The 26,232-nt window shown below is 51.7% G+C and overlaps 1 protein-coding gene across 3 annotated transcripts; it reads right to left on the bottom strand.

The window, feature by feature from the left end:
* Positions 1-1,106: 1,106 nt before the first annotated feature.
* LOC130474588 (CYFIP-related Rac1 interactor A-like) lies at positions 1,107-24,774 on the bottom strand. 3 transcript variants are annotated; one of them, XM_056846276.1, is made up of 12 exons: positions 24,705-24,774; positions 15,400-15,484; positions 14,676-14,756; positions 10,440-10,561; positions 8,640-8,745; positions 7,059-7,195; positions 6,637-6,714; positions 6,360-6,476; positions 5,471-5,550; positions 4,270-4,396; positions 3,626-3,696; positions 1,107-1,568 (listed from the first exon to the last, which is right to left on the bottom strand). In XM_056846276.1, exons 3-12 carry the CDS (start codon positions 14,743-14,745, stop codon positions 1,505-1,507), a joined length of 972 nt encoding a protein of 323 aa, XP_056702254.1. In that variant the 5' UTR covers positions 14,746-14,756; positions 15,400-15,484; positions 24,705-24,774; the 3' UTR covers positions 1,107-1,504. The 3 variants fall into 3 exon arrangements, with proteins under 3 accessions (XP_056702254.1, XP_056702253.1, XP_056702255.1); XM_056846275.1 differs by lacking the exons at positions 15,400-15,484; positions 24,705-24,774 and adding an exon at positions 12,258-12,337; XM_056846277.1 differs by lacking the exons at positions 7,059-7,195; positions 14,676-14,756; positions 15,400-15,484; positions 24,705-24,774.
* Between the last annotated feature and the right edge of the window lie 1,458 nt (positions 24,775-26,232).

Below are 26,232 nucleotides of genomic sequence, written 5' to 3'. Positions count from 1 at the left end.
CCTGAAAACTGGCACCAGTAAAGACCCTGATATCAGCAAACTGTCACCCTCCATTTACATAAATAAACCCTTAAAAGTTAAGTGGGGAGGGGCCGTGGCTCAGTGGTAGAGCATCTGCTTGGAGTGCAGAAGGTCCCAGGTTCAATCCCCGGCATCTCCAGTTAAGGAACTAGGCAAGTAGGTGATGTGAAAGACCTCTGCCTGAGACCCTGGAGAGCCGCTGCCAGTCTGAGCAGACAGTACTGACTTTGATGGACCAGGGGTCTGATTCAGTATAAGGCAGCTTCAGGTGTTTGTCTCTGTATCAACAAAAGCCTTTAAAAAACCAAATGTTCCTGCAGCCCAAGTCAGAGAACTCTATCTGCATATACCAGTGCCGTATGCTGCTTAACTATGCAGGCTTGATTTACACCGAAATAAAGGCTTTGGTCATAGGTAATGATTTTTGCCACTGTCTTTAGGCTAGTTCACATAGGGTGCAAGCCTCAACTAGTCTACTCAGCAGTCAGTCCCATTTTATTCAAAGAAACTTCCTCCTAGGGAAAGTACGGTAAACTTCCGATTGCAGCCATAATTGCTTCACGAGCATGTGGAATGTGAAGCAATCATGGGGGGAAAATCCCTCAGAGCATACGCAGAGTGCCGACATAGTAAAAAAGACAACCAGGGCAGTCTCTTCTGACACATCTTTTTCCCCATCTCATTTTATTTGACACAAAAATGTACAAAATAATGGGTGAGTGATTTTTAATTGTTTATATTAAAAATCTAAAAGGTGTGACTGAGCCATTTTGAATGGAATCAGTGCTGAAGATTTTTTTAACGATGATGCCCGTCACCATCCCTCACTCCTCCTGGACCTCCCCAGTCAACAGACATTATTTACACCTCCGGCAGGAAGGAATCTCTCTTGTCAATTTCTCACGTAGCTCCCCGGACCCTACCCGCTTCCCCTGACCATCTCTGGACCCCAGAAGAACCCCAAGACGGACCACCACCACCACCCCGGTCCCAAGATGGCTGCCGGCGCTTCTGCAAGGGGTTGATCTCTCTGGGCCAAACTCCGTCCTCCTTCCCGCTTGAAGCTTGGTCCGTCTTTAGCAACTTGTAGGGGTTGAGAAGAGGACAGATAACTACAATGCAAATGGGATTAGACACAGAACAGCCCGGAGGACCGAGGGAAAGAGTCACCCTTCGGTCAGAGTTCAACTCCAAGTATCTCAGGAGGCGGAACAAGCTGGCAAATTGAGTTGGTAGGATTCTCCGTCATAATTTTATATATGTATATATATATATATATATATATTTATATATATTTAAAATCTCCCCCTCCCCCCTCTTGTTTTTGTTTTTGGTTTATTTATTTTTTACAAAATGAAGAATATGGTGGCCAATGGTTATTTATAGCAACATGTCAACATTAAAACTTCGGCTGAAGGTTTTCACGGAGTAATTCTCCTCCGGGCTGCTGGCGAATGGTTCCCCTGGAGCTCCTGGGAGGCGTTCATTGCAGCAAGGCCCGGATCTGCTTTGATGTGGTGTCATCGTTGAGGTGCCGAGTGGTGTACCTAAGAAGAAGCAGAGCTGTGGTGAACAAACATGCACCTTGTCTGCCTTGTGGGAAGCCTGTTTTGAATCCCTCACTCTCCAGCTTCAGCAGATGACCCCGTGTTCTAGTATTATGAGAGCGGGAGAAAAGCTTCTCCCTGTCCACACTCTCCATACCAAGCATAATTTTATAGACCTCTATCATGTCTCCTCTTAACCGCCTTCTTTCCAAGCTAAACAGCCCTAAGCATTTTAACCGCTCCTCATAGGGCAGTTGCTCCAGCCCCCTGACCATTTTGGTTGCTCTTTCCTGCATCGTCTCAAGCTCTGCAATATCCTTTTTTAGGTGTGGTGACCAGGACTGTACACAGTATTCCAAGTGTGGTCTCACCATAGGGTTGCCAGGTCCCTCTTCACCATCGGCAGGAGGTTTTTTGGGCAGAGCCTGAGGAGGGTGGGGTTTGGGGAGGGGAGGGACTTCAATGCCATAGAGCCCAATTGCCCAAGCGGCCATTTTCTCAAGGTGAACTGATCTCTATCGGCTGGAGATCAGTTGTAAAAGCAGGAGATCTTCTGCTATTACCTGGAGGTTGGCAACCCTGTCTCACCATAATAATTACCCCATATGCAGGACTCTGGCTAAGAATAGAGGGCTGGTGGGGGCGAGATGGGGTGGAATGAGTAATGACTGAATTCAAAATTCCCTGGAACTGGTGGTTTTGAGAGATGGTAGAGACCAGGGACTATTGCCAACCCTTTCCTTGCCTCTGCTTTTCTGGAAAGGCACGGAAGCTTGCTGGATTACCTTGGACCTAACCTACCTCTCAGGGTTGTTGTGAGAATAACTTTGAGGAGAGGAGAATGGTGTAAGTCACTTTGGTTCTCATTGAATTCCTATGGCTAGTAACATCACGTCTTTGAGTTATTCTCTCTCCACTCAATCAGTTTCAGATTCTTTTTTCTTTCTTTTTTTGCCATCAAGTCACATCTGACTTATGGTGACTCCTGGTGGTGTAGTGGTTAAGAGCAGCAGACGCTAATCTGGCGAATCGGGTTTGTTTCCCTGCTCCTCCACATGAAGGCTGCTGGGTGACCTTGGGCCAGTCACAGTTCTCTCAGAACTCTCTCAGCCCCACCTACCTGACAAGGTGTCTGTTGTGGGGAGAGGAAGGGAAAACGACTGCAAGCCGCTTTAAGACTCCTTAAAGGTAGAGAAAAGCGGGGTATAAAAACCAACTCTTCTTCTTTTCAAGGCAAGAGATGTTTGAAGGTGGTTTGCCATTGCCTGCCTCCTCGACACGACCCTGGTAGTCCTTGGAGGTCTCCCGTCCAAATACTTGCCAGGGTCGACCCTGCTTAACTTCTGAGATCTGACGAGATCAGGTCATTGTTCCACGCAGCTCAGGAATCTGTTCAGAACTCCCTGCCATTTCCCACCCATAGAAATGTCACGGCTGGGCATCCCTTCCTGGTGCCCAGGGTGTGTTTGGAGGGTGCACAATGCAGCCCCCTAGTGGCAGCTACCAGTAGGGCTTAGTCTGGGTGGGAGACCTCCTGGGAAACCAGAGCCTATTACTTTCAGATTTATGACAGAAGAAAGGTGGGTTGTACATACACATGGGAACGCGTGCGCTAATCCACGCTCTGTTCTGAACGTATGGCTGGAATTCTCAAGCAACAGCAGCAAACGCCTGTTACTGAGAACAATGTACCCTCGTGTTACAACTGACCCATGGCAACCCCTCAAGGGGTTTTCAAGGCAAGAGATGTGGTTTTCCATGGCCTTTCTTCATGTAGCAACCCTAATCTTCCTTGGTGGTCTCCCATCCAAGTACCGACCATGACCAACCCTGCTTAGCTTCCAAGCCCAAACGAGCTCAGGCCAAACTGGGCTGTTAGGACCAACTCAATCTTCACAAGGGTTGGGGCTGTTATTGTTTTTTCTGCTGGTCAGTGACCGTATTAATAAATTATTATTATAATCTTCACAAGGTAGCGAGTGGGGTGAGCTTTCAAGTTCCCTCGAATTCTTGAGCCTTCCAAGGTGCTCTCAAAGAAGCCTCTTGGGTGACCTTACCTCAATGCGTTGAGGAGGCCCTCTGTGCTGTTGGAAGGCTGGTCTTTCAAGACCTTGATGCACCCTTTCATCTAGGAGCATTAAAACAAATGAGAAGCTTAGTTAGTCAAAGGTCAAAGCGGGGTGGGCGGCTGCAATGCAACCAAGTAATAACCTGACTTTGAAACAAGGAAAAAAACTAAGTTAAAAAAGGAGTGGAGAAGACAACGGCCGGGAGGAGAGAGACTGAGGGAGATGCAGGCTGCTTTCACACCTGTTGGATAATGCACTTCCAATGCACTTTAACGATCATTTGGAAATGGGTATTCCTGTTTCACACAGGAAAATCCACTTGCAAACCATCACTAAAGTGCATTATCCAATGCATGTCAAAGCAGCCATCTGGACTTAAATACTGAAACCCAGAAGTGGAAAGTTAATTGCAACACGACTTTGGGCGAGGTGTGCACCACCCTGAGTACCTTGGAGAAAGGGTGGGATGGAAACATACTGAATAAGTAAGTAAACTTTTGGAGTGGGGTGGGGGACAAATAATGCACTGATCAGCAGATGTAAACAGGCCAGGAGGGCTTCTTCTCCCACTTCCTACTTGCTAACAGATGAGCACAGGTTGCTGCTTCTATGAACATTGAAATGTCACTCACGTCAATTTTGGAGGTCTTGGCAAAAGCCCCCACAGGATGGACATGGTCGTAGAGAATGATGACCCCCACCATCACTCGCATGCAGAACAGGAGGGTTTCCGTGTTGGTGAACCGGCTCCGATATTCCCTGTGGCAAAGAAGAGAAGAGAGATCCAGGAAAGAGCCTCCTCCAGAATTTTTCCATTTGCCGGCACTGCCAGGTGAAGATCTAGATCCTGCCAAATGCTTCCCCACAGAGCTATATTTGCACCAGGCTGCTTTGGCATTCTCTGGGTCTTAGGCAACTCACGGGAAGCTGACGTGATGCCTTTTATGTCATTAAAGGTGTTTTATGCCATTAAAGGTATTGGTATTGGATGTGATGCCTGTAACTAATCAATAGTCCTCCCAGGAGTGTGGGGCCCCAGAATGCAGCCTGGTCATCCGGGGCCTCCAAAGACTACCTCTTCCTCCAGAAGCCTCCTAAAGTCAATGGGTGAGCCCAAACTCCGGAAACCTGGAGGTAAAGAGTAGAGCCTTTGCCATGGCCCAGGGTTGCCAACCTCCAGGTAGTAGCTGGAGTTCTCCTGGTATTACAACGGATCTCCAGCCGATAGAGATCAGTCCACCTGGAGAAAATGGTCACTTTGTCAATTGGACTCTATGGCATTGAAGTCCCTCCCCTCCTCAAACCCCGCCCTTCTCAGGCCCCGCCCCCAAAACCTCCCACCGGTGGCAAAGAGGGACCTGACAACCCTATGTGGGACCAGCTCCCCAAAGAGGCCATTATGATGTGAGGACTTTTTTTTTGCCAAGTCACAGCAAACTTAAGGCAGCCCCTTATGGGGGTTTCAAGGCAAGAGGCATTCAGGGATGGTTTGCCATTGTTTGTCTCTGTGTAGCGACCCTGTAGTTCCTCACTAGTCTCCCATCCAGTGCTAACCAGGGCCAACCCTGCTTAGCTTCTGAGATCTAATGAGATCGGGCTAGCCTGGGCCATCCAGGTCAGGGCAATGTGCGAACCAGAAGAGGCCTTTTCGTTTAAGGAAAGTCCTTGGCGACTGATCCTGATTCCTGCTACTTATTTTCCACTTTTTTAGTCTGGCATTGGATGTGCGTGGATTATATTTTTAACCATTGTGATATTGTTGCAAGACATCCCAGATGGCAACGGGGCTGAAAAGCAGACTCTGCATTTAGTAAATGAAAGCAAAGAACTCACGGAGTTTCCAGCATCACCCTGCAGACACAGGCCATGGTGCTTAGGCAGTCAGTCGTGTCCTCTATGGGCAGAGTTTTGTTCTGAAATGAAGGGAAGGGACAAGATTGGAACCCTGATCTCCTAATTCGTCCTTCCCAGGGAGAGAAAGAAAGAGAGAACTCATACCTGATGGGGGAGAAATGCCACTCAAATGCTTACACCAACAGATTAGAAGAAGAAGAGTTGGTTTTTATATGCCGACTTTCTCTACCACTTAAGGGAGACTCAAACCGGCTTACAATCACCTTCCCTTCCCCTCCCCACAAGAGACACCTTGTGAGGTAGGTGGGGCTAAGAGTGTGACTAGCCCAAGGTCACTCAGCTGGCTTCGTGTGTAGGAGTGGGGAAACAAATCCAGTTCACCAGATTAGCATCCGCCGCTCATGTGGAGGAGTGAGGAATCAAACCCGGCTCTCCAGAGCAGAGTCCACTGCTCCAAACCACAGCTCTTAACCTCTATACCACTCTGGCTCCTTTTGGGGAAAGTCTGCCGTTAAAGCTTGTCTAACAATAATAATAGCGTGCCATCAAGTTGCAACTGACTCATGGCTACCCCAAGATCATGGGGTTCTCAAGGGAAGAGATGAGCAGAGTTGGTTTGCCATTGCCTTCCTCTGCATACCAACCCCCATCTTCCTTCGTGGTCTCCCATCCAAAAGCTATCCAGGGCTGACCCCGCTTAGCTTCCAAGCTTTGACAAGAGCAGAATAGTCACGACTATTCAGGCTGCTAAGAGCTTGTTTACTACAAGCTACACATTTAAAACAGCAGCAACCCAGCTGGCCAAGGCACTTTGGGATTTGTAGTTCCCGAAGGCAAGAGGCTTCCTCTCCACAGAGACGTCACTCACCTCTGAAACGAACTTAGTCGTGGCGTTGCTCAGAGTTTTCAGCATTGGGGTGGCTTCTGCATAGAACAGCGACATCCGATTGGCCATTTCATTGTTCACTTCGCTCTCCGCATCTAACTGCACGGCAGGAAAGGAGAAAAGGTGCTATGGAGGAGGGACATTCCCGCTCACCATTAACAACAGCGATGGCTTCATTCTCACCATTTTCATGCGCATGAAAGTCCCCCCCCCCCCCCCGCACTGTTCCAAACTCTGGGAAGGGCAGAAATGTGCTCACCTGCAAATTGTTGATTCGGTTTCGACTGATAGTTCTTCTGTAGTAGCTAAAGTCATTCTGGATGGCAGGGTTGGTCATCTGGCATGCAGAGGGAAACAAGGGAGGGGTCTTTTAGTGCCCGCTCAATGTGAAACAGGCTGCTTCTCTCCAGATATGGGAGAAAACATAGCATGCATTTCATAAGCCAGGTCCTCACCTGTTCCGATAATTTAGAACGTGTTTTGTGCGTGTGCACACATGTGTACACAAGCTGTCCAATGCACACAGCATTGTTTGCATGAGCACAATTCAGAAGCTGTTATGGCAGGGCTGTGGCACTTTATCCTGAGATGACATCCCCACTAGGGTGACTAAAGGCAAAAACCCCATCTGTGGACACAATCCTGCCAGCGGGGTGCTCTCCTGACCCCCTTCAGCGGTACCTTGAGCTCATCGAAACTGAGAGTGAAGTGTAAGATTTCTGCAAACTGCTTGGCCAGGGCCTGTTCTCGCTCCAGGTGCTGAGTCGGCGCGTACGGAGGGCTGGTGAGGGCTTCCAGCAAACTCCGCAAAGCATTCTCTGGGAGAGACAGAAGGCAGAAAAAGGGCATGTCACACACAGCCTTGGTATTGCCAGACCAAGCATAGCATTGAAGATGCTGGCTGAGTCTTTCCAGCTTGTGGGGAGAGGATCAAAGAAGAAGAAGAAGAAGAGTTGGGTTTTATATGCCGACTTTCTCTACCACTTAAGGGAGACTCAAACCGGCTTACAATCACCTTCCCTTCCCCACAACAGACACCCTGTAGGTGGGGCTGAGAGAGCTCTAACAGAGCCGTAACTTGTCCAAGGTCACCCAGCTGGCTTTGTGTGGAGGAGTGGGGAAACAAATCCAGTTCACCAGATTAGCGTCTGCCGCTCATGTGGAGGAGTGGGGAATCAAACCTGGTTCTCCAGATCAGACTCCACCGCTCCAAACCACCGCTCCAAACCACCGCTCTTAACCACTACACCACACTGAGTCCACAACTCAGACCCCATTCTGCTAGATGGCTGGCTGATCAAGGTATGGGGTGGCATAGGGGGTGCTTCAGTGCTCCTGGGCTCTAAAGTTCAGGCCTGTGTGCAAGGCTGTGGAGTGGCCCAAGAGTGAACGAAGGAGAAGACAAGTCATCAAATAATGGTACCGTTTTCCAGTACGCAATAATCAGATATATGCATATGAAGCTGCCTTATACTGAACCAGACCTTTGGTCCATCAAGGTCAGTATTGTCTACTCAGACTGGCAGCAAAGTCACAGGCTGAGGTCTTTCACATCATCTAGTACTTGATCCTTTTAAATGGAGATGCTGGGGATTGAACCTGGGACCTTCTGCACACCAAGCAGATTTTCTACCAAATATCTGCTTGCTCAGAAGTGAATTGCAGCCATCTCCACCTGAGACACAGGGCCTTCCACGTCAAGCAGTGCTCCCCTGCTCACCAGGTTGCCCACTGGCAAGAGAATGGAGGCAGCTAAAGCCACAACCCAGGACCACCTAGTCCTGAGAATCAGGTGACTTCTAAGAGCCAGTCCCACACCACTGCCAGCTATAAAGCTCCTATGTCCTCTGCTTCCCCACAGTCTGGACAGGTTTCTTTCTACATGGCCTGCCCTCCAACCTTGCTCTTACTACTAAGAACATAAGACAAGCCATGCTGGATCAGACCGCGGCCCATCAAGTCCAGCAGTCTGTTCACACAGTGGTCAACCAGGTGCCTCTAGGAAGCCCACGAACAAGACAACTGCAGCAACATCCTAGCCAGCTCTCATATAACACCACCCACTGGGGTTTGGTAAATGTAATCTCTTGTCATGTGAGGGTGCATGTGTATCTCCCCCCACTCAGTCAAGATGGAAAAATGGCTTCATGTTAAACTGGGCAGCCGGACACCATCTGCAGAGTGCAGAACGAGAAGAGGAAGTTGAGATTTGGTCCTCTTCTTCCTTCTCCTCCAAACCCCCGATGCTAAAAATGTGCTTACCAAGCCTAAGAGAGAACTCATAAAACCGCTTCAGCTTTGCCACTAGAGGACAGACGGCATTCCACGCTTTCTCTTGCAGCTCCAGGTCACTCGGGTTTTGGATTGCCTACAAGGAAGGAAAAAAATCAAGCGGTGAAACACTTCCCCCCACCCTTTCCAGGTGCTGGGGGTTCTTCTTCCCTTTGCAGAAGGCTCTCCCGGGCTTTATCCCAGGCCAGGGCTTAACACTGCTTCCCTGTCCCAAATACGGATGCTGCACCCTGCTTGTTTCCTTCCGGGTTGTGAGCACACAAGGTTGCAACAAGCTCCCTCACCTCACCCCTCGAAGTTCCATTTCAGACCCCGGTTTCCTCAGAAGCTCTCCAGCCTATGCTCGTTCTGTCAGCCAATCTGGATCAATCCCATGAACTTGTGGGCTGTGAGCGGGCGACTGGTAGGGTTGCCAGCTCTGGATTGGGAAATACCTGGAGATTTTGGGGGTGGAGCCTGGAGAGGGTGGGGTTTGGAAAGGGGAGGGACCTTGGCAGGGTATAATGCCATAGAGTCCACCCTCCAAAACAGCCATTTTCTCCAGTGGAACTGATCTTGGTCGTCCAGAGATTAATTGTAATAGCAGGAGATTTCCAGGTGCCACCTGGAAGTTGGCAATCCTAGTGACTGGTGGTCTCATCAAGAGTGCCAGATCCCAAGGAAGTAGGGTTGCCAACCTCCAGCTGGTGGCTAGAGATTTCCTGCTATTACAACTGATCTCCAGGCGACGGAGATCAGTTCCCCTGGAGAAAATGGCCGCTTTGGTGATTGGACTCTATGGCACTGAAGTCCCTCCACTCTCCAAACCCTGCCCTCCTCAGGCTCCACCCCAAAAATCTCTGGGTATTTCCCAACCTGAAGTTGGCAACCCTACGGGGAAGACAACAAGACAGTGAAGGATGAATCCAGCGAGGCCCAGGGCAACAGAGGAGGGACCCTTTGCTGGCTGGCCTTGGGGGAATCAAGCTCGTTTTGAATGTGGCAGGTTCCTTTTGTAACTCCAGGCCAGGTTCCAGTTTTTGGGAGTCCCGGGCAGAGAGTTCCCTGGGCATCCTGTTCCCTTCTCTGCCCACCAGAAAGCACTCATGCCCTCCTTCCCTCACACCCACCTGCATGCACATCATTCCCTTATCTGCTTACAAGCCCTCCCGCCACTGCCCATGCTCACTGCCCATGCCTGCAGCCCTTTCCCTCATGTCACTAGTCAGTGCACGCAGCAGACAGCATGGACGCTGGAGTGCTAGCAAGTGAGGGCTTTTATCCGGCGCGCAAAGCCGAGGCACCCAGTCCCCCTTTTCCCCCTCCCCCGGCCTTTTCTGGGCTTCCAGGGGCCGTACGTGGCCAGGGAGGGAGTGGGGAAGGCTTCAGCCCAGTCATGCCGGGCAGTGGGGCCAAGTGCACGGCCGGGCATGGAGGGAAAGGCTTTTATCTTTTCTCCCTCTTTTTCGGTCACTCTCTCTCCTTTTCTTTCTCTCCCTCTCTTTCTCCCTCTTTTTCCGTCTCTTCCTTCCTTCCTTCCTTTCTCTGTCTCCCTCCCACCCTCCTTTTCTTTCTTTCTTTCTTTCTTTCTTTCTTTCTTTCTTTCTTTCTTTCTTTCTTTCTTTCTTTCTTTCTTTCTTTCTTTCTTTCTTTCTTTCTTTCTTTCCTTCCACATGGCCTGGCCCGACCAAGTGACATTTATGTCATATCCGGCCCGCCTAACAAATGAGTTTGACACCCCTGGGGTAGAGGGTGCCAGCAGCTGCTCTGCCTCAGGGTACACTGATGTACCTCTCTAATCTCTTGTCCGGCTCCCGTGTAGGACTGCAGCTCCGCCAGGATGGTCTGGGCCTCTTCCAGGACGGCGTTCACCTGGTTCCACACAGCCGTCTCGGCTTCTGTGGGCTGCGCATCTACATGCAAACCCACCCAGAAAGACAGCACTCAGAAGACGCCATGCTCAGTAAAGGGGTCAACCTGGTCCCTATGCAGGGTGGACGTGGGAAGTCTGTAGGGCTTGCTGGGGCAGGGGTGACAGGAGAGGGGAGGTGCTAAAAACATTCTTCTGTGGACTCAGGGCTGTCCCAACTGCACAAGCAAAGCTGGCATTCTCAGGGGTGTCAACGGAGCGGGACGCGTGAGCTGAGAACTCTACAGCTATGCCAGGAATCCTGGGGCACACCGCTTAGGGAGGGGAAGGGGTCTTAAAATGCCCCTGAAGGGCCTGGGCAAGCCGGGCAGGGGCTGGGGGCTGCAAGAGAGAGGATGTGCCCAGCTTCTCTCTAGCAAGCCCACAGGCCTCCTTTGCAGCTCTTGGTTGCACGGGAGGGAAGTTGGAAAATAAAGATGCAGGACAAATAAAACCAGAAGTATGGAAACCAAACCGAGAGCAAGTCAATGGCAACGCTGGCAAGGAGAGGCCCACCACCCATCTATCCAAGGCTTCAAGTGAGCCTTCAGTCTCTCTCAAGGGTCCCTTCTTCCCCGCTTCTCGCCCTCTGCCTAGATCCCTTTCATCATGGTCCTGGTCTCCTGTGCTTAAGGTAGGGTTGCCAGGTCCCTCTTTGCCACCGGCAGGAGTTTTGGGGAGCAGAGACTGAGGTGGGCGGGGTTTGGGGAGGGGAGGGACTTCAATGCCACAGAGTCCAATTGCCAACCCGGCCATTTTCTCCAGGTGAACTGATCTCTATCAGCTGGAGATCAGTTGTAATAGCAGGAGATCTCCAGATAAGACCTGGAGGTTGACAACCCTAGCTTAAGGATGTGCTCACCCTTCTGCTGGCAGGCAACTCAGTGACAGGAGCAGGCTCAGGGGTGTACTCCTCCATGGTCCAGGCACACAGAGGCTTTGCCCCCAGGTTGGATTCTGCTCCTGAGAAGGAGCCACGGGGTGCCACCAGATGCCCAGGAGCATGCCCCTCGGAAGCAGTCCAAGACTTTTTTAGGAGAGAGTTGCCTCTCTTACCACATGCCTGGGAAAAGGATCTCAGATCAGGGCCGCCATCCAGGTCAAGGCGCAGTGTCGGGACTGCTGGTCAGAGAAACGGGGGGATCTTCTGGGCGCAGAGCTGCAGCTGGGTTTCCAAAATCCTCCCTCCCAAGCTACTGGTCTCTGGGGCCCTAAGAAGCATCAACAACCCTCCCTGCCTCTCCATTAGGGTTGCCAATTCCAGGTTGGGAAATTCCTGGAGATTTGGGGGGAGAAACCTTGGGAGGGCAGGGTTTGGGGAGGAGAGGGACCTCAGCAGGGTATAATGCCATAGAGTCCAGACTCCAAAGCTGCCATTTTCTCCAGTGGAACTGATCTCTATTGTCTGGAGACCAGTTGTAATTCCAGGAGATCTCCAGGTTCTACCTGGAGTTTGGCAAGCATACCCAGCATCCTAGGCAACAGCTCCCCCTGCAGGGGTCTTGCTGTTCTCCCACCACGCTGAGCCTTCCCCTGTAACTCAACCTCATCTGCTCTGTTTCCTGCGCCTCTTCCCCCCACTCCCCCGGCGAGGTGACATGGGGTGGCATAAATCAACATTTAAGAATGACTAAATCAACGAAACAAATCATGGCTCAAAATAAAAGGCAAAAACAAAAAAAAGAAAAATCCCTTCTCACGTTCAAAGTCAAGGAAAAAACTAGGGCCTTGGTCAAGCTCGTTATAAGTCAACACTTTAAGAAGGTTCCCCATGTGACACCTGCAAGAGAAGAGACAAGAGGGAGAAAAGCATGATGGGTAGTGGGGGGCAGGGAGGGGAGGGGTCTGCGGGACAATGTAGCCGTGGAAAGCACCCCCCCACCGCGGCGGCAGGAAGAGTCCTCCGGCAACCAATCTTGGCTTCCAAGCAAGGCTGTCCCGTGCCCACACCAAGGGTCATCTTGGAGGCAAGAGCACAGACACTGCAGCAGGCTCCCCACCGACAGTGACTTGGAGACCAGAGGCCAAGACTCCATCTTTGAGCCAATTCTGGATCCCTCCTGCCTCTTCCTGCCCCTGAGTGGAGATGAGCATTGACTGATGGGGAGGGAAATTAATGGTAAGGAACGGAGAAGGTAGAGAGTCGCTGTTCTCCAACAAGGTTTCGGGGGGGGGGGGGCATGGCGCACACACGTTCAGCGGGGGCCAGAGGCTGATGAGTTGGAGATTGCCCTATCCAAGGCCCATTGAAACAGGATGGAGACTGTCTAAAAGCATTTACACCTCAGCATTTTGCTTTATTTACAGATGTGGTCCCAACAGGGATTGTGCCACCGCGCAGGGACACGGAAGCCCTCGCCTGGCCGCTGTCACCTTTAAATGGGACTCGCTTCTTTGAGAAGGGAGCGACAGAAGAAGCTTTACTGGATGGAGAGACACCAGAATAGCTTCAGGCGGGTAGCTGTTTTCATCTATGGTAGAAGAGCAAGGTTTGAGTCCAGTAGCGCCTGAGAGAACAAGAAAGCCAGCTGCGTCTCAGCCCTATTGGAAATGCTAATATTTAGCATGTTATTTACTGCCTTTCAAGGGTTCAAAGTGCTTCGCATACATTAGTTCAGTCATCCTAAAAACATTTTTGGAAGGGAAGGCCAGCATTACTATTCTTATGTTGCAGACTTGCCTAAGATTTCCACGTGGGGGTGGTTTCCTGGGAAAACCCCATTTTAGCTGCAGTTCAGAGGCATTGGGACTTCCAGATGGCAAGCCTCCCCACATTGTCCCTGCCCCAGTCCTCACAGCAGCCGTTTCCCCCTCCCTACACCACCCAGGGAGTCCATGGCTGAGCTGAGCTGTCCCAGTTCACACCTCTCCCTCCTCACCAGTCCAAGGCCCACATCACTGCGTGTCGTCGGTTCTGACTTCAAATTTTTCACCTGAGCCCATCTGGGTCTCCATTCGCTTCTGGGGGCTCCAAGGTAGATGTCCGCTCTTCCCGTTTTCAGCACCAGTTTGGAGCTCTCGAAAGCTGGTGGAGACCCAGATGTGGCCTTCCTTTCCCCTTCGCGGCTCTCAGAGTGGTCCTGGAACCATTTGGCCAGCCAGCCAATGATGCATTTCAGGGGTGCGCTGCTCCTGACAATACTTTTGAGTGCTTTGGAGTCCAAAAGAGCAGCTCCTCCAGATGTGTTCCCTCAACCATAATAACTTCCCCACCTCTGGCTTTGGAGAGCCAGTATGGTGTAGTGGTTAGAGTGTCAAGCTAGGATCGGGGAGACCTAGGTTCAAATTCCCACTCTGCCACAGAAGCTTGCTGGGTGACCTTGGATGACTCTTGGCCGAGCCTACCTCACAGGGTTATTGTGAGGAGAAAACAGAGGACACAAGAATCTTGTGAGTTTAGGATTGCCAGGTCCCTCTTTGCCACCAGTGGGAGGTATGGGGGTGGAGCCTGAGGAGGGCGGGGTTTGGGGAGGGGAGGTACTTCAATGCCATAAAGTCCAATTACCAAAGTGGCCCTTTTCTCCAGGGGAACTGATCTCTGTCGCCTGGAGATCAGTTGTAATAGCAGGAGATCTCCAGCTACTACCTGGAGGTTGGCAACCTTATGTAAGCTGGTTTGAGCCCCCATTGGGGAGAAAGGTGGGGTATAAATGAAGTAATTTGTGAGTGAATGGAGACTTAACGGCAGGGGAAAAAGATCTGACTTAAAGGGGACAAAGGTGTCGGAGTTTTTAACATTTAATAACTTTCCTTTTGGAGGCCTTCATCTTTTTGGCCTGACTGCTGAAGTTTGTGTCCTACCTAGCCAGACTCCGAAGTTATTCCCTAGGTCCAGGGTCTCTGGGAAAACTAGGGATTTCTTAGCTCTCTCCCCAAACAACAATTCCCAGGATTCCTTGGGGAAGCCACAAAAGCTAAATCGGTATACCTTTGTAGGCACGCTTTGCTGTTGTATCTGGCTGCCACTGTCTGGCCCTTCCCATCAAAGTAAGGTGCTGCCCCAATGTAAAACTATCACAAAGGATGCCTCCCTCCCCCAGCCCCCACATTTGTGGAGAAGAGCGACTCCAGCTGCCAGCAGCCACAGAAATTTCCCCCACCCCATGCCTGGGACTTACTTTCAAAATCCAAGAAGAAATGAGGGCAGTTTTCTAAATCTTTGCCCAATACCTTTATCAGATTGCCCATGGCCAGCAGACCTGAGCAAGAGAAACAGAACAAAATGGAAAAGAACAGCCAAGGAGCTGAGAAAAGAGCAGCAGCAACCCCACCTTCCTCCCCCCGAGGCCCTCCAGAGGGGATTGCCAACCCCAGGTTGGAAAATTCCTGGAGATTTGGGTGTGGAGCCTGGGGAGGGCAGAATTTGTGAAGAACCTCAGCAGGGTATAAGGGCATATAGTCCACCCTTCTATGCAGCCAGTTTTCCAAAGGAAATGATCTCTGTAGTTTGGAGATCAGTTGTAATTTCAGATCTCCTGGCCTCACCTGGAGGTTGGCAACCCTATAAAGAGAATCTTCTCCTGGTCCGGTGCCAAACTGTTTCCTCCCCAAGGGCCACAGGCAGCCTGCACCGCCCTCCCTCCCTCTCTTCTTCTGCTTCCCTCTCTGCTGGCTTTGGCCCAAGGGCGAGCTGAGCCAGCAACCAGCATGCCACAGGGGACCGAATAGGATACAGAATCCCGTGGCCCACATTGCCCCAGGGATCAGTTGCAATTACAGGAGATCTCCAGCCACCACCTGGAGGTTAGCACCCTACATGGGGTGGAGTGGCAAGGGCCCCGCCCACGGGTGGCAGTGCAGCAAAAGCCCCGCCTCCAAAGCAGCGGAGGTGGCCACCTTTACCTTAATTCCTGACGCTTCAGCAGCCTCTACGGGAAGAAGAGAGGATCTGTAGGGTTCATAAAACCCCTCATCAACCGAGAGAAACCTGCAGCATGGAAGAGAGAGAGAGAGAGGTAAATAATGCCTCATCAGGTTTCCCAGTTTATGTCGTTCTCATGAGCTAAGCAGTTCCCCCTTCAAAGTGCTGATTGAGGCGGCTTGGGTGGCGCAACGTCCTTGGTAGGCTCCTGGAGTACGAAGATAGCTAAAGCCAGCTCCAGAGAGAGGGGGGGTGATGGCTTCCTCAAGGTCACCAGGTAGGAGGCTTTTGGGGCAGAGCCTGAAGAGGGCGAAGGTGCACCTTTTGTCAAGATAGTCAGCCTTCCATTGTGTTGGGTATGTGGAGTTCAAAACTTAAAATGGCATCAGCCTAGCAGGAAACGTCTTCCAGATCATCTAGCATCTGCGGCGTGCCAAAATGAAAGAGCTCTGAGGCAGAAGAAATGCCAAAGGGTAATTTCATACATGAAAATCTTCATAAAGTTTGTTAATGTGGATGATTCCTCAGCTAGGGAAATCTGCACAGTTTTTTTGTTACCCATGGCTAATTGTGCCAAAGGGCTGCCGCATCTTTCTGAAACACAAAGTGGTCCAGATGTGTCCAGTCAACTCAGACCATGATTATGCCACTGGGTGTTGGCACATAGCCCAAGCACTCTTCAAACCACAGCATTATTCCCTCTCCAGGCTTCCTCTCCAGCTATGCTTGCCACTTCTTCTTTGCCTTCTCATAGAATCATAGAGTTGGAAGGGACCACCAGGGTCATCCAGTCCAACCCCCTGCATAATGCAGGAAATTCACAACTACCTCCCCCCCACCCCAGTGACCCCTGCTCCATGCCCTGAAGATGGCCAAGATCCCCTCCCTCTCATGAACTGCCTAAGGTCATAGAATCAGCATTGCTGACAGCCATCCAACCTCTACTTAAAAACCTCCAGGGAAGGAGCGCTTACCACCTCCCGAGGAAGCCTGTTCCACTGAGGAACTGCTCTAACCGTTAGAAAATTCTTCCTAATGTCTAGACGGAAACTCTTTTGATTTAATTTCAACCCGTTGGTTCTGGTCCAACCTTCTGTGGCAACAGAAAACAACTCGGCACCATCCTCTATATGACAGCCCTTCAAGTACTTGAAGATGATTATCATATCACCTCTGGGGCAACAGTGCTCATCTGGAGGTACTTATGACTTGAGGAAATGCAAGTTCAGTCCCATGGGAACTGACCAAGAGCGGTTCACAAGACTGGGTGTATACCCTGCTTTCCTCTACCTTTGGGTCTCAAACTGGCTTACAATTGCCTTCCCGTCCTCTCTCCACAACAGATACCTTGTGAGGTAGGTGGGGATGAGAGAGTGTGACTAGCTCAAGTCACCCAGCAGGCTTCATGTGGTGGAGTGGGGAAACAAACCGGGTTCACCCGATTAGCCTCCACCGCTCATGTGGAGGAGAGGGGAATCAAACCCGGTTCTCCAGATTAGAGTCCACCGCTCTTAACCACTACGCCACGCTGGCTGGACTGACTTCACTCCATCTCGGATTGCTCTTGGACACTGCTCAGCAGATACAACAGGTGAAGCATGCCACACGGCACACTTTCGGAGGAATGTGGGCTATCACACACCTCTCCAGTTAGTTTTGCAGCAACTGTGTTGATTGCCTGTGAACCTCCAGGCCTTCTCAAGGTGATGCTGCTCACCTTATGGCCCTTCATGACCTGGCTCCTGCAGCCCTTGGGGGGGGGGCACCTGTCTCTGTATGAGCTATCCATGGGCATGAGGTCATGAATTCCTCTACAAAGCACAGAAGAGAGCAGGGCTTTCACTGCAAGGCTTCGCAAGACCTCCCAAAAGTAGGGTTGCCATTCCAGATTTTGAAATTCCAGGAGATTTGCAGGTCGGGTCTGGGGAAGGTGGGGTATAATGCCATGAAGCCCACCTTCCAAAGCAGCCATTTTCTCCAGGGGAATGGATCTCTTTCCAGGAGATGGCAAGCCTACCCGGGGAGGACAAAAATTCTGAGCCCCTGGTGGCAACCTAGAGAGGCTGAGAAACGTCACGTTCATTAGGGGGAGGGGCTGTGGCTCAGTGGTAGAGCATCTGCTTGGCATGCAGAAAGTCCCAGGTTCAATCGCCAGCATCTCCATGTGTAGGAGTGGGGAAACAAATCCAGTTCACCAGATTAGCGTCCACCACTCATGTGGAGGAGTGGGGAATCAAACCCGGTTCTCCAGATCAGCATCCACCGCTCCAAACCACCGCTCTTAACCACTACACCACGCTGGCTCTCTTAAGCAAAGCGGAAGACAAATGTCTCAAACAAATCAACCTCCTTCCCAACACAGCTTATGTACAACTGATATCTGGCCAAGGCCTGCCAAGACAGTCTGGTCCGTCACCTGACAAAAGCGTACCAGAAGGTCCTTGTTCTGCAGTTTCACCCAATCCCTTTCACAAGCTGCAAACAGCTGGCCAGCTCTTGCAGTTTCATGGCAAACTTCAGGATTCTTTTTTGTTCTGTACGTTTGCGTTGTGTCGCTGTCGTTTGCTATAAAAGATGCCAAAACGCTGAGTGTGTCGCCTAACACCTACACTAGTTCCATAGCAGAGGTGAGAGTTTCATGTCTGTGTGGACTGCAGCTGGCATCTGGAATCCCTGCCCGGAGAATGACCTCCGCCACTGAGATTTCTATATCAGACAAGTCCTACATATACAACCTGATTTCTTCATCAGCTGAACCATTTGGAGACTTTCTGGATTCGCTACTGCATCCTTGGCACAGGTAGTGGTTGCAGACTCTGTCTTTGAGCCATGTCTCCTGCCTTGGCCTCGATGGCAACTCTCTCTTGAATTGGCCCCACATCCTGCTTGCCTGTCTTGTGCATTTTGTCTCCTTTCAGCAACACACACACAGCTTCTTAACCTTGGGCACTTTCACATGTCCTGAATAATGCACTTTCAATACATTTTCAGTGCACTTTGCAGCTGGACTTTACTATAGCCGTTTACGCTTGGTAATTAGCAGCGTGTTCCAGGTGCTGAACCCTTTCCCTCCAAACCAGCCTGGCAGCTGCGGTTTTGCCTGCAGGAGGAAAGAGAGTTGCAGGTGGGCAGCCGGCTTTGGTAGGATTGCCAGGTCCCTCTTCGCCACCGGCAGGAGGTTTTTGGGGCGGAGCCTGAGGAGGGTGGGATTTGGGGAGGGACTTCAATGCCATCGAGTCCAATTGCCAAAGCGGCCCATTTTCTCCAGATCAGTTGTAATAGCAGGAGATCAAGCAGGAGAGCAACATTCGAGTCCAGTAGCACCTTAAAGGCCAACAAGATTTCCAGGGTTTAAGCTTTGGAGAAGCAAAGCTCTCTTCATCAGAGGGAAAAAGGGAGAGATATTATCTCTCCTACCATAAATGGGAAAGCGGCTTGGTGGGGAGGGGGAGAAAGGGAGGGTGGAGTGTTCAGTGCCTCTCTCTGCTGCTCTGATAAAGCCCAGAGGGCCTTTCCACAGCTACCTTTCAACAGGAAAAAAAAACACCTACGCTGGCCCTGTTGCATCTCCGTTTCCTAGCATGCACAGCTCCACCTCAAGGTGTCTCCCCCACCCCCCTTGCTCCAGTCTGTCAGTATGTCTGCTCCATTAGAGTCACTCCCCAGCGCTCAGGATTGTGGCCCTGAGGGGTTGGCTGTCACGCTTCATTCCTACACACGTTGGTTTGAAGGTCTGAGCTGATCCGACCTTTACACAGAGCACAGACAGGAACCTGCATGTTCCACGTTTCCCAATATTGAGGAAAGTCCCCTACTCACGTACAGTTGTAAGCATATAGACTCCAGTTAGAGTTGCCAACCTCCAGGTGGGCCCTGGAGAACCTCCGGAATTACAAAGGATCTCCAGAATACAGAGATCAGTTGGCCTGGAGAAATTGCTGTTTTGGAGGGTGGACTTTTTGGCTTTCTCTTCTGCTGAGGTCCCTTCCTTCCCCAAATCCCACCCTCTCCACGCTCTACCCCCAAATCCCCAGGAATTTCCCAACCCAGAGCTGGCAACCCTGACATGAAAATCAGTGTGTGGGAGAGGGCCAGCGTGCAGGATCCCTCCCCTTTGCATTTTTAAACTGATGCCTGATAAGGTCTGAAGGGACCCATTTCCTTGGAGGGCTTCATGCCCCTGGACCCTTACAGGTAGGATTGACAGGTCCCTCTTTGCTGCCAGCAGGAGGTTTTTGGGGTGGAGCCTGAGGAGGGAAATGTTTGGTGAGGGGAGGAACTTCAGTGCCATAGAGTCCAGTTGCCAAAGTGGCCATTCATTTTCTCCAGGAGAACTGATCTCTATCGGCTGGAGAACAGTTGTAATAGCAGATCTCCAGCAAGTACCTGGAGGTTGGCAACCCTACTTACAGGAAGGTGTCTATTTCTCCTGGGCTTGTGTTTGCAGGGCTCTCCTGGGCTGCTGCCTTTGCCATGGAGTTCAGATCTTCCTTGCTGGGTCCCTGCATAGCACTCAGGCCCTCTCGACTGGACTTGCCTCTCATTCACAGCCAGACTGCCCTGAATGTTAGGGTTGCTGGGTCCCTCTTCACTACTGGCGGGAGGTTTTTGGGCAGAGCTTTAGGAGGGCGGGATTTAGGGAGGGGAGGGACTTCAATGCCATAGAGCCCAATTGTCAAAGCGGCAATTTTCTCCAGGGGAACTGATCTCTGTCAGCTGGAGATCAGTTGTAATAGCAGATCTCCAGCTAGTACCTGGAGGTTGGCAACCCTACTGACTGGAGAAGGAACAGACGGTGGCAAATCACTTTCAGATTGCCTACAGTGACTAAGGGTGAACCAGAGGGCTCCATGGGGTCCTTCTAGAGTTGCCAACCTCCAGGTGGGGTCTGGAGTTCTGGAATTACGACTGATCTCCAAACCATAGAGGTTGGATCCCCTGGAGAAAATGGCTGCTTTGGACAGTGGACTCTAGGGGATTATACCTAGCTGAGGACCCTCCCCCAAACCTGCCCTCCTCAGGATCTACCCCCCAAATCACCAGAAATTTTCCAAGTGGGAGTTGGTAACCCTAGGTCTTTCACTGAGCCACAAGGCCTCCCAGGCCACAAAGCAAGCCTTCATAGTAGACAGCTGCGTCAGTTTTTAAAATTTCTCTGCAAAAGCGATTTGTTGGCCTGAATTATGCATGTTCAAAGGTTTGTTAAATTTCTCCACCTCCACCATACCTTTTAGGAATACTGATTTTGGGGGGGGGGAGGTCCAGAAATCCTTTTAGGGAGGGAATGAAGCCCTTGTCAGGGGAGGGAGAGACTTTAGCAAGATATAATGCCCTAGACTCCACCCTACAAAGCAGCCATTTTCTTCCGGAGAACAGATCTCTGTAGTCTGGAGATCACTTATGATTCCAGGAGATCTCCAGGCCCCACCTTGATATTGGCAACCCTACTGGGGAGGAAGACCAGACTGAACCTGGGGGCCAGAAACTCAGATTTTTGGAGCGAGGAGTCTGAATATGTCCCAGTTTGCTCCTCTGAGGGCCCCTGCTGCTGGAGAAGGCCAAGGGTCCCCTCAGAGGCCTTTCATTGCTGCCAAAATTCCCAGCCCTAAGCCAGAGCTGGCCTTAGGGTCGCCAACTCCAGCCTGTGAAATTCCTGTAGATTTGGAAGTGGTGTCTGTGGAGGGGGGGGGATTAGGGGAAGGGTTTCCCTAGGATCTGTGGTATACCATAGAGTCTGCCCTCTGAAGGTGCCATTTCCTCCAGGGGAACTGAACTCTGCAGTCTGAAGATCAGTTGTAATTCTGGGAGAACTCCAGGCCTCACCTGGAAGTTGGCAACTCTAGCCAACCCCTCACCTTTTCCCTTGGGGAGGGTGTCAGTGGCAGTACTGGGGCCCTGCTGGAACAAAGGTGGGACCAATTGGGCTTGTCGCTCCTGTGGATCACCTTCAGCTGTCCTTGGGGGGGGGAGGCGGACCCTGTGCTGCAAGATGCCAAACAGTTACCTGGAACTGACTCCCTTTGGCTGCATTTTACCATCTCCCCATAGACCTAATCCATCATCCCATGGTCTTAGGACTGCCAACCTCCAGGTATGGCCTGGAGATCTCCTGGAATTACAACTGATCTCCAGAGATCATCTGAAGAAAATGGCTGTTCTGGAGGGTGGACTCTAGGGCATTATACCCTGCCGAGCTTGCTCCCATCCCCAAACTCTGTCCTTCCCAGGCTCCACCCACCCAAGTCTCCAGGAATTTCCCAACCCAGAGTTGGCAACCCTATCTTTCAGCCCAACTGGAACACACCACAGGGTAGGGAGATGTGGGAGTCGGTTCCTTCTTTGGGCGAACAAGGCCAGAAAGTCTGAGCCAAGGAAGTCTGTTTTCAAGCCAACCACCCTAGTGGGGGAGACTCTCCCCTCAAATGCGGTGGACGAACAAAGCCACAACCCCACGCCCTGCCACATCCAGGTTTTTCAGTCTCTGACTCTGTTCAGCACGCCCCTGCCCCTGGCATCCTGCACTGAGGTGGAAGAAATGCTGCCTTTGCCTTGAGCACACCGCAGTTCCCCCTCTCCCAGTCACTGAATGCTGCTCCCATGTTCCTGCCCAGCCAGAAGCCCCCAAAGGCAAAGCCATGACAATAAACACACGGGAGTGGCGCGGGGCTAGTCGAAAGAACCAGGTTAGTTCTTCCCAGCTCACTCTACGGATAAGAAGAACAAGAAAAGTTGGTTTTTATATGCCGACTTTCTCTACCACTTAAGGAAGAATCAAACCGGCTTACAATCACCTTCCCCTCCCCACAACAGACACCCTGTGAGGTAGGTGGGGCTGAGAGAGCTCTAAGAGAGCTATGAGTAGCCCAAGGTCACCCAGCTGGCTTTATGTGGAGGAGTGAGGAAACCAACCCGGTTCACCAGATTAGCATCCACTGCTCATGTGGAGGAGTGGGGAATCAAACCTGGTTCTCCAGATCAGAGTCCACCGCTCCAAACCACTGCTCGTAACCACACCATGCTCTCCTACACCAGCCAAGAGAACCATAACCATCCGTGCCACCAAACTCACCAAATGGTACCCGAGAAAAACCTGAAAGTGATGTGTGGTCATGATTCTGGGATGCAGCTAGTGGTGCCTTGCTAGGACTGTGGTGGGGCCAAGAATAGCCTAGGCCAAAGAGGCAGGGAGAGGGAATGAGCTACTAAGTCCAGGAAGAATAATTAATTCCCTGGTTTGCCCCATTTCAGAAGGGGGGGCCTTGCAGGGAGAAGATGGAGCATCGTCCCATTTGGCAATGCCTCTCTCCCCCTCCCCCTCCCTCTCTGTGCCTCTTGCTCCTGTGCACGGGTTTCATTCCTGGGCCCACCTGGGCCCCTTCCTTCTTAATGCTCCAGCAAAGCACCAGTCGAGGAAGGAGGCTTCAATTAGGAAGCAGGACCCGCCTTTGCTTGGAAGAAATTCTTCCTCCCCCTCCCCCCAAGGTGACCAGCCTTTTATATTGCTTTGATGGTTGGGGGTGTACTCTGTGTCCTTTGCATACACTTCTGGGGCTCTCCCTCTTCACTGCTAGAACCTCACATCTGAATCCTGCTCCTCAGCCAAAGCTTGGAAGGAGACCAGACCCCGAAATGCTGCTGGGTGTTCCTGGTCAGAGAGACAGCAAGGAAACGGTCTCCGAGAAGACCACCAACTTGCTCCAATGGGCTGTCAGAATGGGGTCAGCAAAGCACGCCTGGTTGCAAACTCCCGCCTAAGATTTCCAGCAACGAATGACCTGAATCAACCTCCGGCATTTGTGGATGCAGAGCGGATGCCCCCTCCCCCGCTGCCCCAATTTTTCCTCTATGAGTTCTCCTCAGGGAGTTGCCGGAGAGTAGAGCTTACGGTAGTAACTGCAATGATACACCCAAACAGAATCCACTCTGGACATCTAACGCTCGCTGAATAGTACAGAGCAGTTTCCGCAGAATACCTTCGTTGTGTGTACAACGGATACACCCGGAGGCCCCTTTTCACAGACCGATATCCAAGAAAGCTCTGTAGCATCGGAGAAAGGATGCATCTCACCCAGGATCCTGTTTCTACCCAGATGTTTCCAAGAAGCCTCCAATCAGGGCACGAAGGCTACAGCCGCCACCCCCCCCCCCACCTCTAATCCCCATCATCTCCTATTCAGACTGCTCAGGTACTACTGGTGGAGGGCAGTGGCACACTTCCATTCTTTTTTTTCCTTTTTTTTTTGCAAAAGAAAGGAGATGCTGCATTTGGATGAAGGTCTGTCCGGCATCCCCTGAGGCTTTGACCTCTCCCTGGACCAATGTCAACTGGAGGGATTGCAAAGCTGTGAAGGTCAATTTGGATGCAGTCCGTCCCCTGGCTCCAGGCTTGGGAGGTAGCCCTTGCCAGAGATCATGTGCTCGCACGCCAGCAGCATCCCTTGGTAACCAAGGACCTGGTTTACTAGTCCCTGGAAACTGGGTCCCAAAGGACTGACCGGGCATCTGGGCGAAAGCCTCGTTTGTTCTCCAGAAGCCCTTTCCCAACAGAGAATCTCGGCCAGGCGGGGAGCGTTATCGGCTTGCAAGCACAAAGGAACCTCGCAGAGGAGATGCCGCTGGAGACGAGGCGAGGAGGGCAGTGTGCTGGCATTTCATTTCCTGCATCTGCAGGCGAAGAGCAAAAAAAAAAAATTCTGCAGGGGGCCAACGGATGAAGCAGCGGAGGCATCGCGTGCAGTCTGGCGGGAGAGGGGCACAGACAAGCCCTCCACCCATTCGGCAGAGCGGAGAGACCCTGGCCTCGAAAAAGGGGTGCCCTCCACCCTGTCTCCGCATGCAGCCGCAGGCATCCCGGCCCCACCTGCACGCTTGCCCGGTCGCCTGTGCTGACCAGCACCCGACGGCGACAGTAAACAGGGTGTGGGTTGGGGAGGAAGAAGAGAGGTGATGCCGTAAAGTGAGATGCCCAGATTTTTGTTAAAGGCGGGGGGGGGGAGGGGAACAGGCAGAGAGGCTGCAGAGCCGTATGCAGAGTGCCCAGAGATGCACACCAGCCCAGTGTGTCCCCCACAACCCACACAGCCGGTCGCAGCCTTTCTTCATGCAACTTAACACAGCCTGAAGGTTTTTCCTATGCTTGGTGGAAGACCCTGTACTCTGGAAAGAGTCAATGTTCTAATCCCCCCCTTTCTAATTTTTTTCAATTTATTTTTTTGCAAAAGCCAGTCTCCATTCACCGACTTTTCAGGTTCCACCACCTCCTTTACTGATGGAAAAAGACACCCACCTTTCCACCGAGGAAGAGGCGAGCCCACCGATCTCGGAGGGGGAGAGGCTGCGCGTCGGGGAGGGCGGGAGAGGCTTTGCCCCCAGTCTTCTGCGGATCCTGCTGGTGTCTGTGCCCCTTTGAGAGAGAGGAAGACAGGCGGGGGTGGGGGAGCCTCTGAGCGTGCCAACCGAGGGAAGGCAATGTTGCTGGTGCAGCTGCTGCGATCCGTCTCCGATGCCTCACAAAGACCACCATAGACCACGGCTCGCCCCCTCCTCTCCTTCTGAAACATCTGTGACGTCCTCAGTGCAAGAAAGTCGGGGCTGGTTAACCCTTGCCTGGCGGCATCGAGCCCACCCTTCGGGTCTGCCACTCGAGCGGCGGGAGGGGCAAGGGAAAGGAAGTTGAGCCAGGGACGCCTGGGGTGGAGATTCCGAGAATGGAAAGGGATGCACCGAGGGGTCATCCGGTCGGGCCCCCCGTCTACTCCCATCACACCCACCTGGGGTTGAACTAGGGTTGCCAACCTCCAGGTAGTGGCTGGAGATCTCCTGCTATTACAACTGATCTCCAGGTGTTAGAGGTCAGTTCCCCTGGAAAAAATGGCCGCTTTGGCAATTGGACTCTATGGCATTGAAGTCCCACCCCTCTCCAAACCCCACCCTCCTCAGGCTCCGCCCCAAAAATCTCCAGGTATTTCCCAACCCAGAGCTGGCAAACCTAGGTTGAACCCAGAGGTGGGCTATGCTCGAACCATGTAGTCCATGCCATGCCATGGTTCCACTCTGGGCATGCGTGATAATGAAAAATGTGGTGTTTCGGAGTGCCTGACATAGAAAGGGAGCATAACCAATCCCCAGTGGATTGGGACCCTGGCACATCATATCTTAGCGATAGTGCGATCCTTTGGCCAAAACTGGAGGGCCTCTTGAAATCTCCATGTGGTGGTGCTTGTGGTGAATGGTACGCCGTGGTTGGGAATGCATAGGGTTGCCAACACCAGCTTGAGGGATTTCTCAAAATGTGTTGGGGGTGGCTGTGGCAGATGGAGTTGGGGAGGGGAGGGAGCTCAGTGGGGAGGTGGCACCAAACAACCTGCCTTCTAGGGTTGCCAGGTCCTTCTTCGCCACCTGCGGGAGATTTTGGGGGCAGAGCCTGAAGAGGGTGGGATTTGGGGAGGGGAGAGACTTCAATGCCATAGAGTCCAACTGCAAAAGCGGCCATTTTCTCCAGGCGAACTGACCTCTATAGGCTGGAGATCAGTTGTAATAGAAGGATATCTCCAGCTAGTACCTGGAGGTTGGCAACCCTACTGCCTTCCCATTTCCTCCTGGGAAACTGATCTATTGTTGTCTGGTGATTAGTGGTAATTCTGGTAGAATTCCAGGCTCTGCCTAGAGGTTGGTAAGGCATGGGTTCAAATCCCTCTTCAACCATGAAACTCACTGTGTGGTCTTGTACAAGAGACCAAGCTTCGGGAGTCTTTTGGAGTGCTGAAATGCTAAGGGGCTGGTGTCCCTCTTTGGTCCAAGTCCCCTTCTGTAAA

Source organism: Euleptes europaea, chromosome 3 (genome assembly GCF_029931775.1).
Source record: "Euleptes europaea isolate rEulEur1 chromosome 3, rEulEur1.hap1, whole genome shotgun sequence".
NCBI lineage: Eukaryota > Metazoa > Chordata > Lepidosauria > Squamata > Sphaerodactylidae > Euleptes > Euleptes europaea.
The sequence above is the reverse complement of the archived record's forward strand: the minus strand, read 5'-3'. Positions and strand labels throughout refer to the sequence as shown.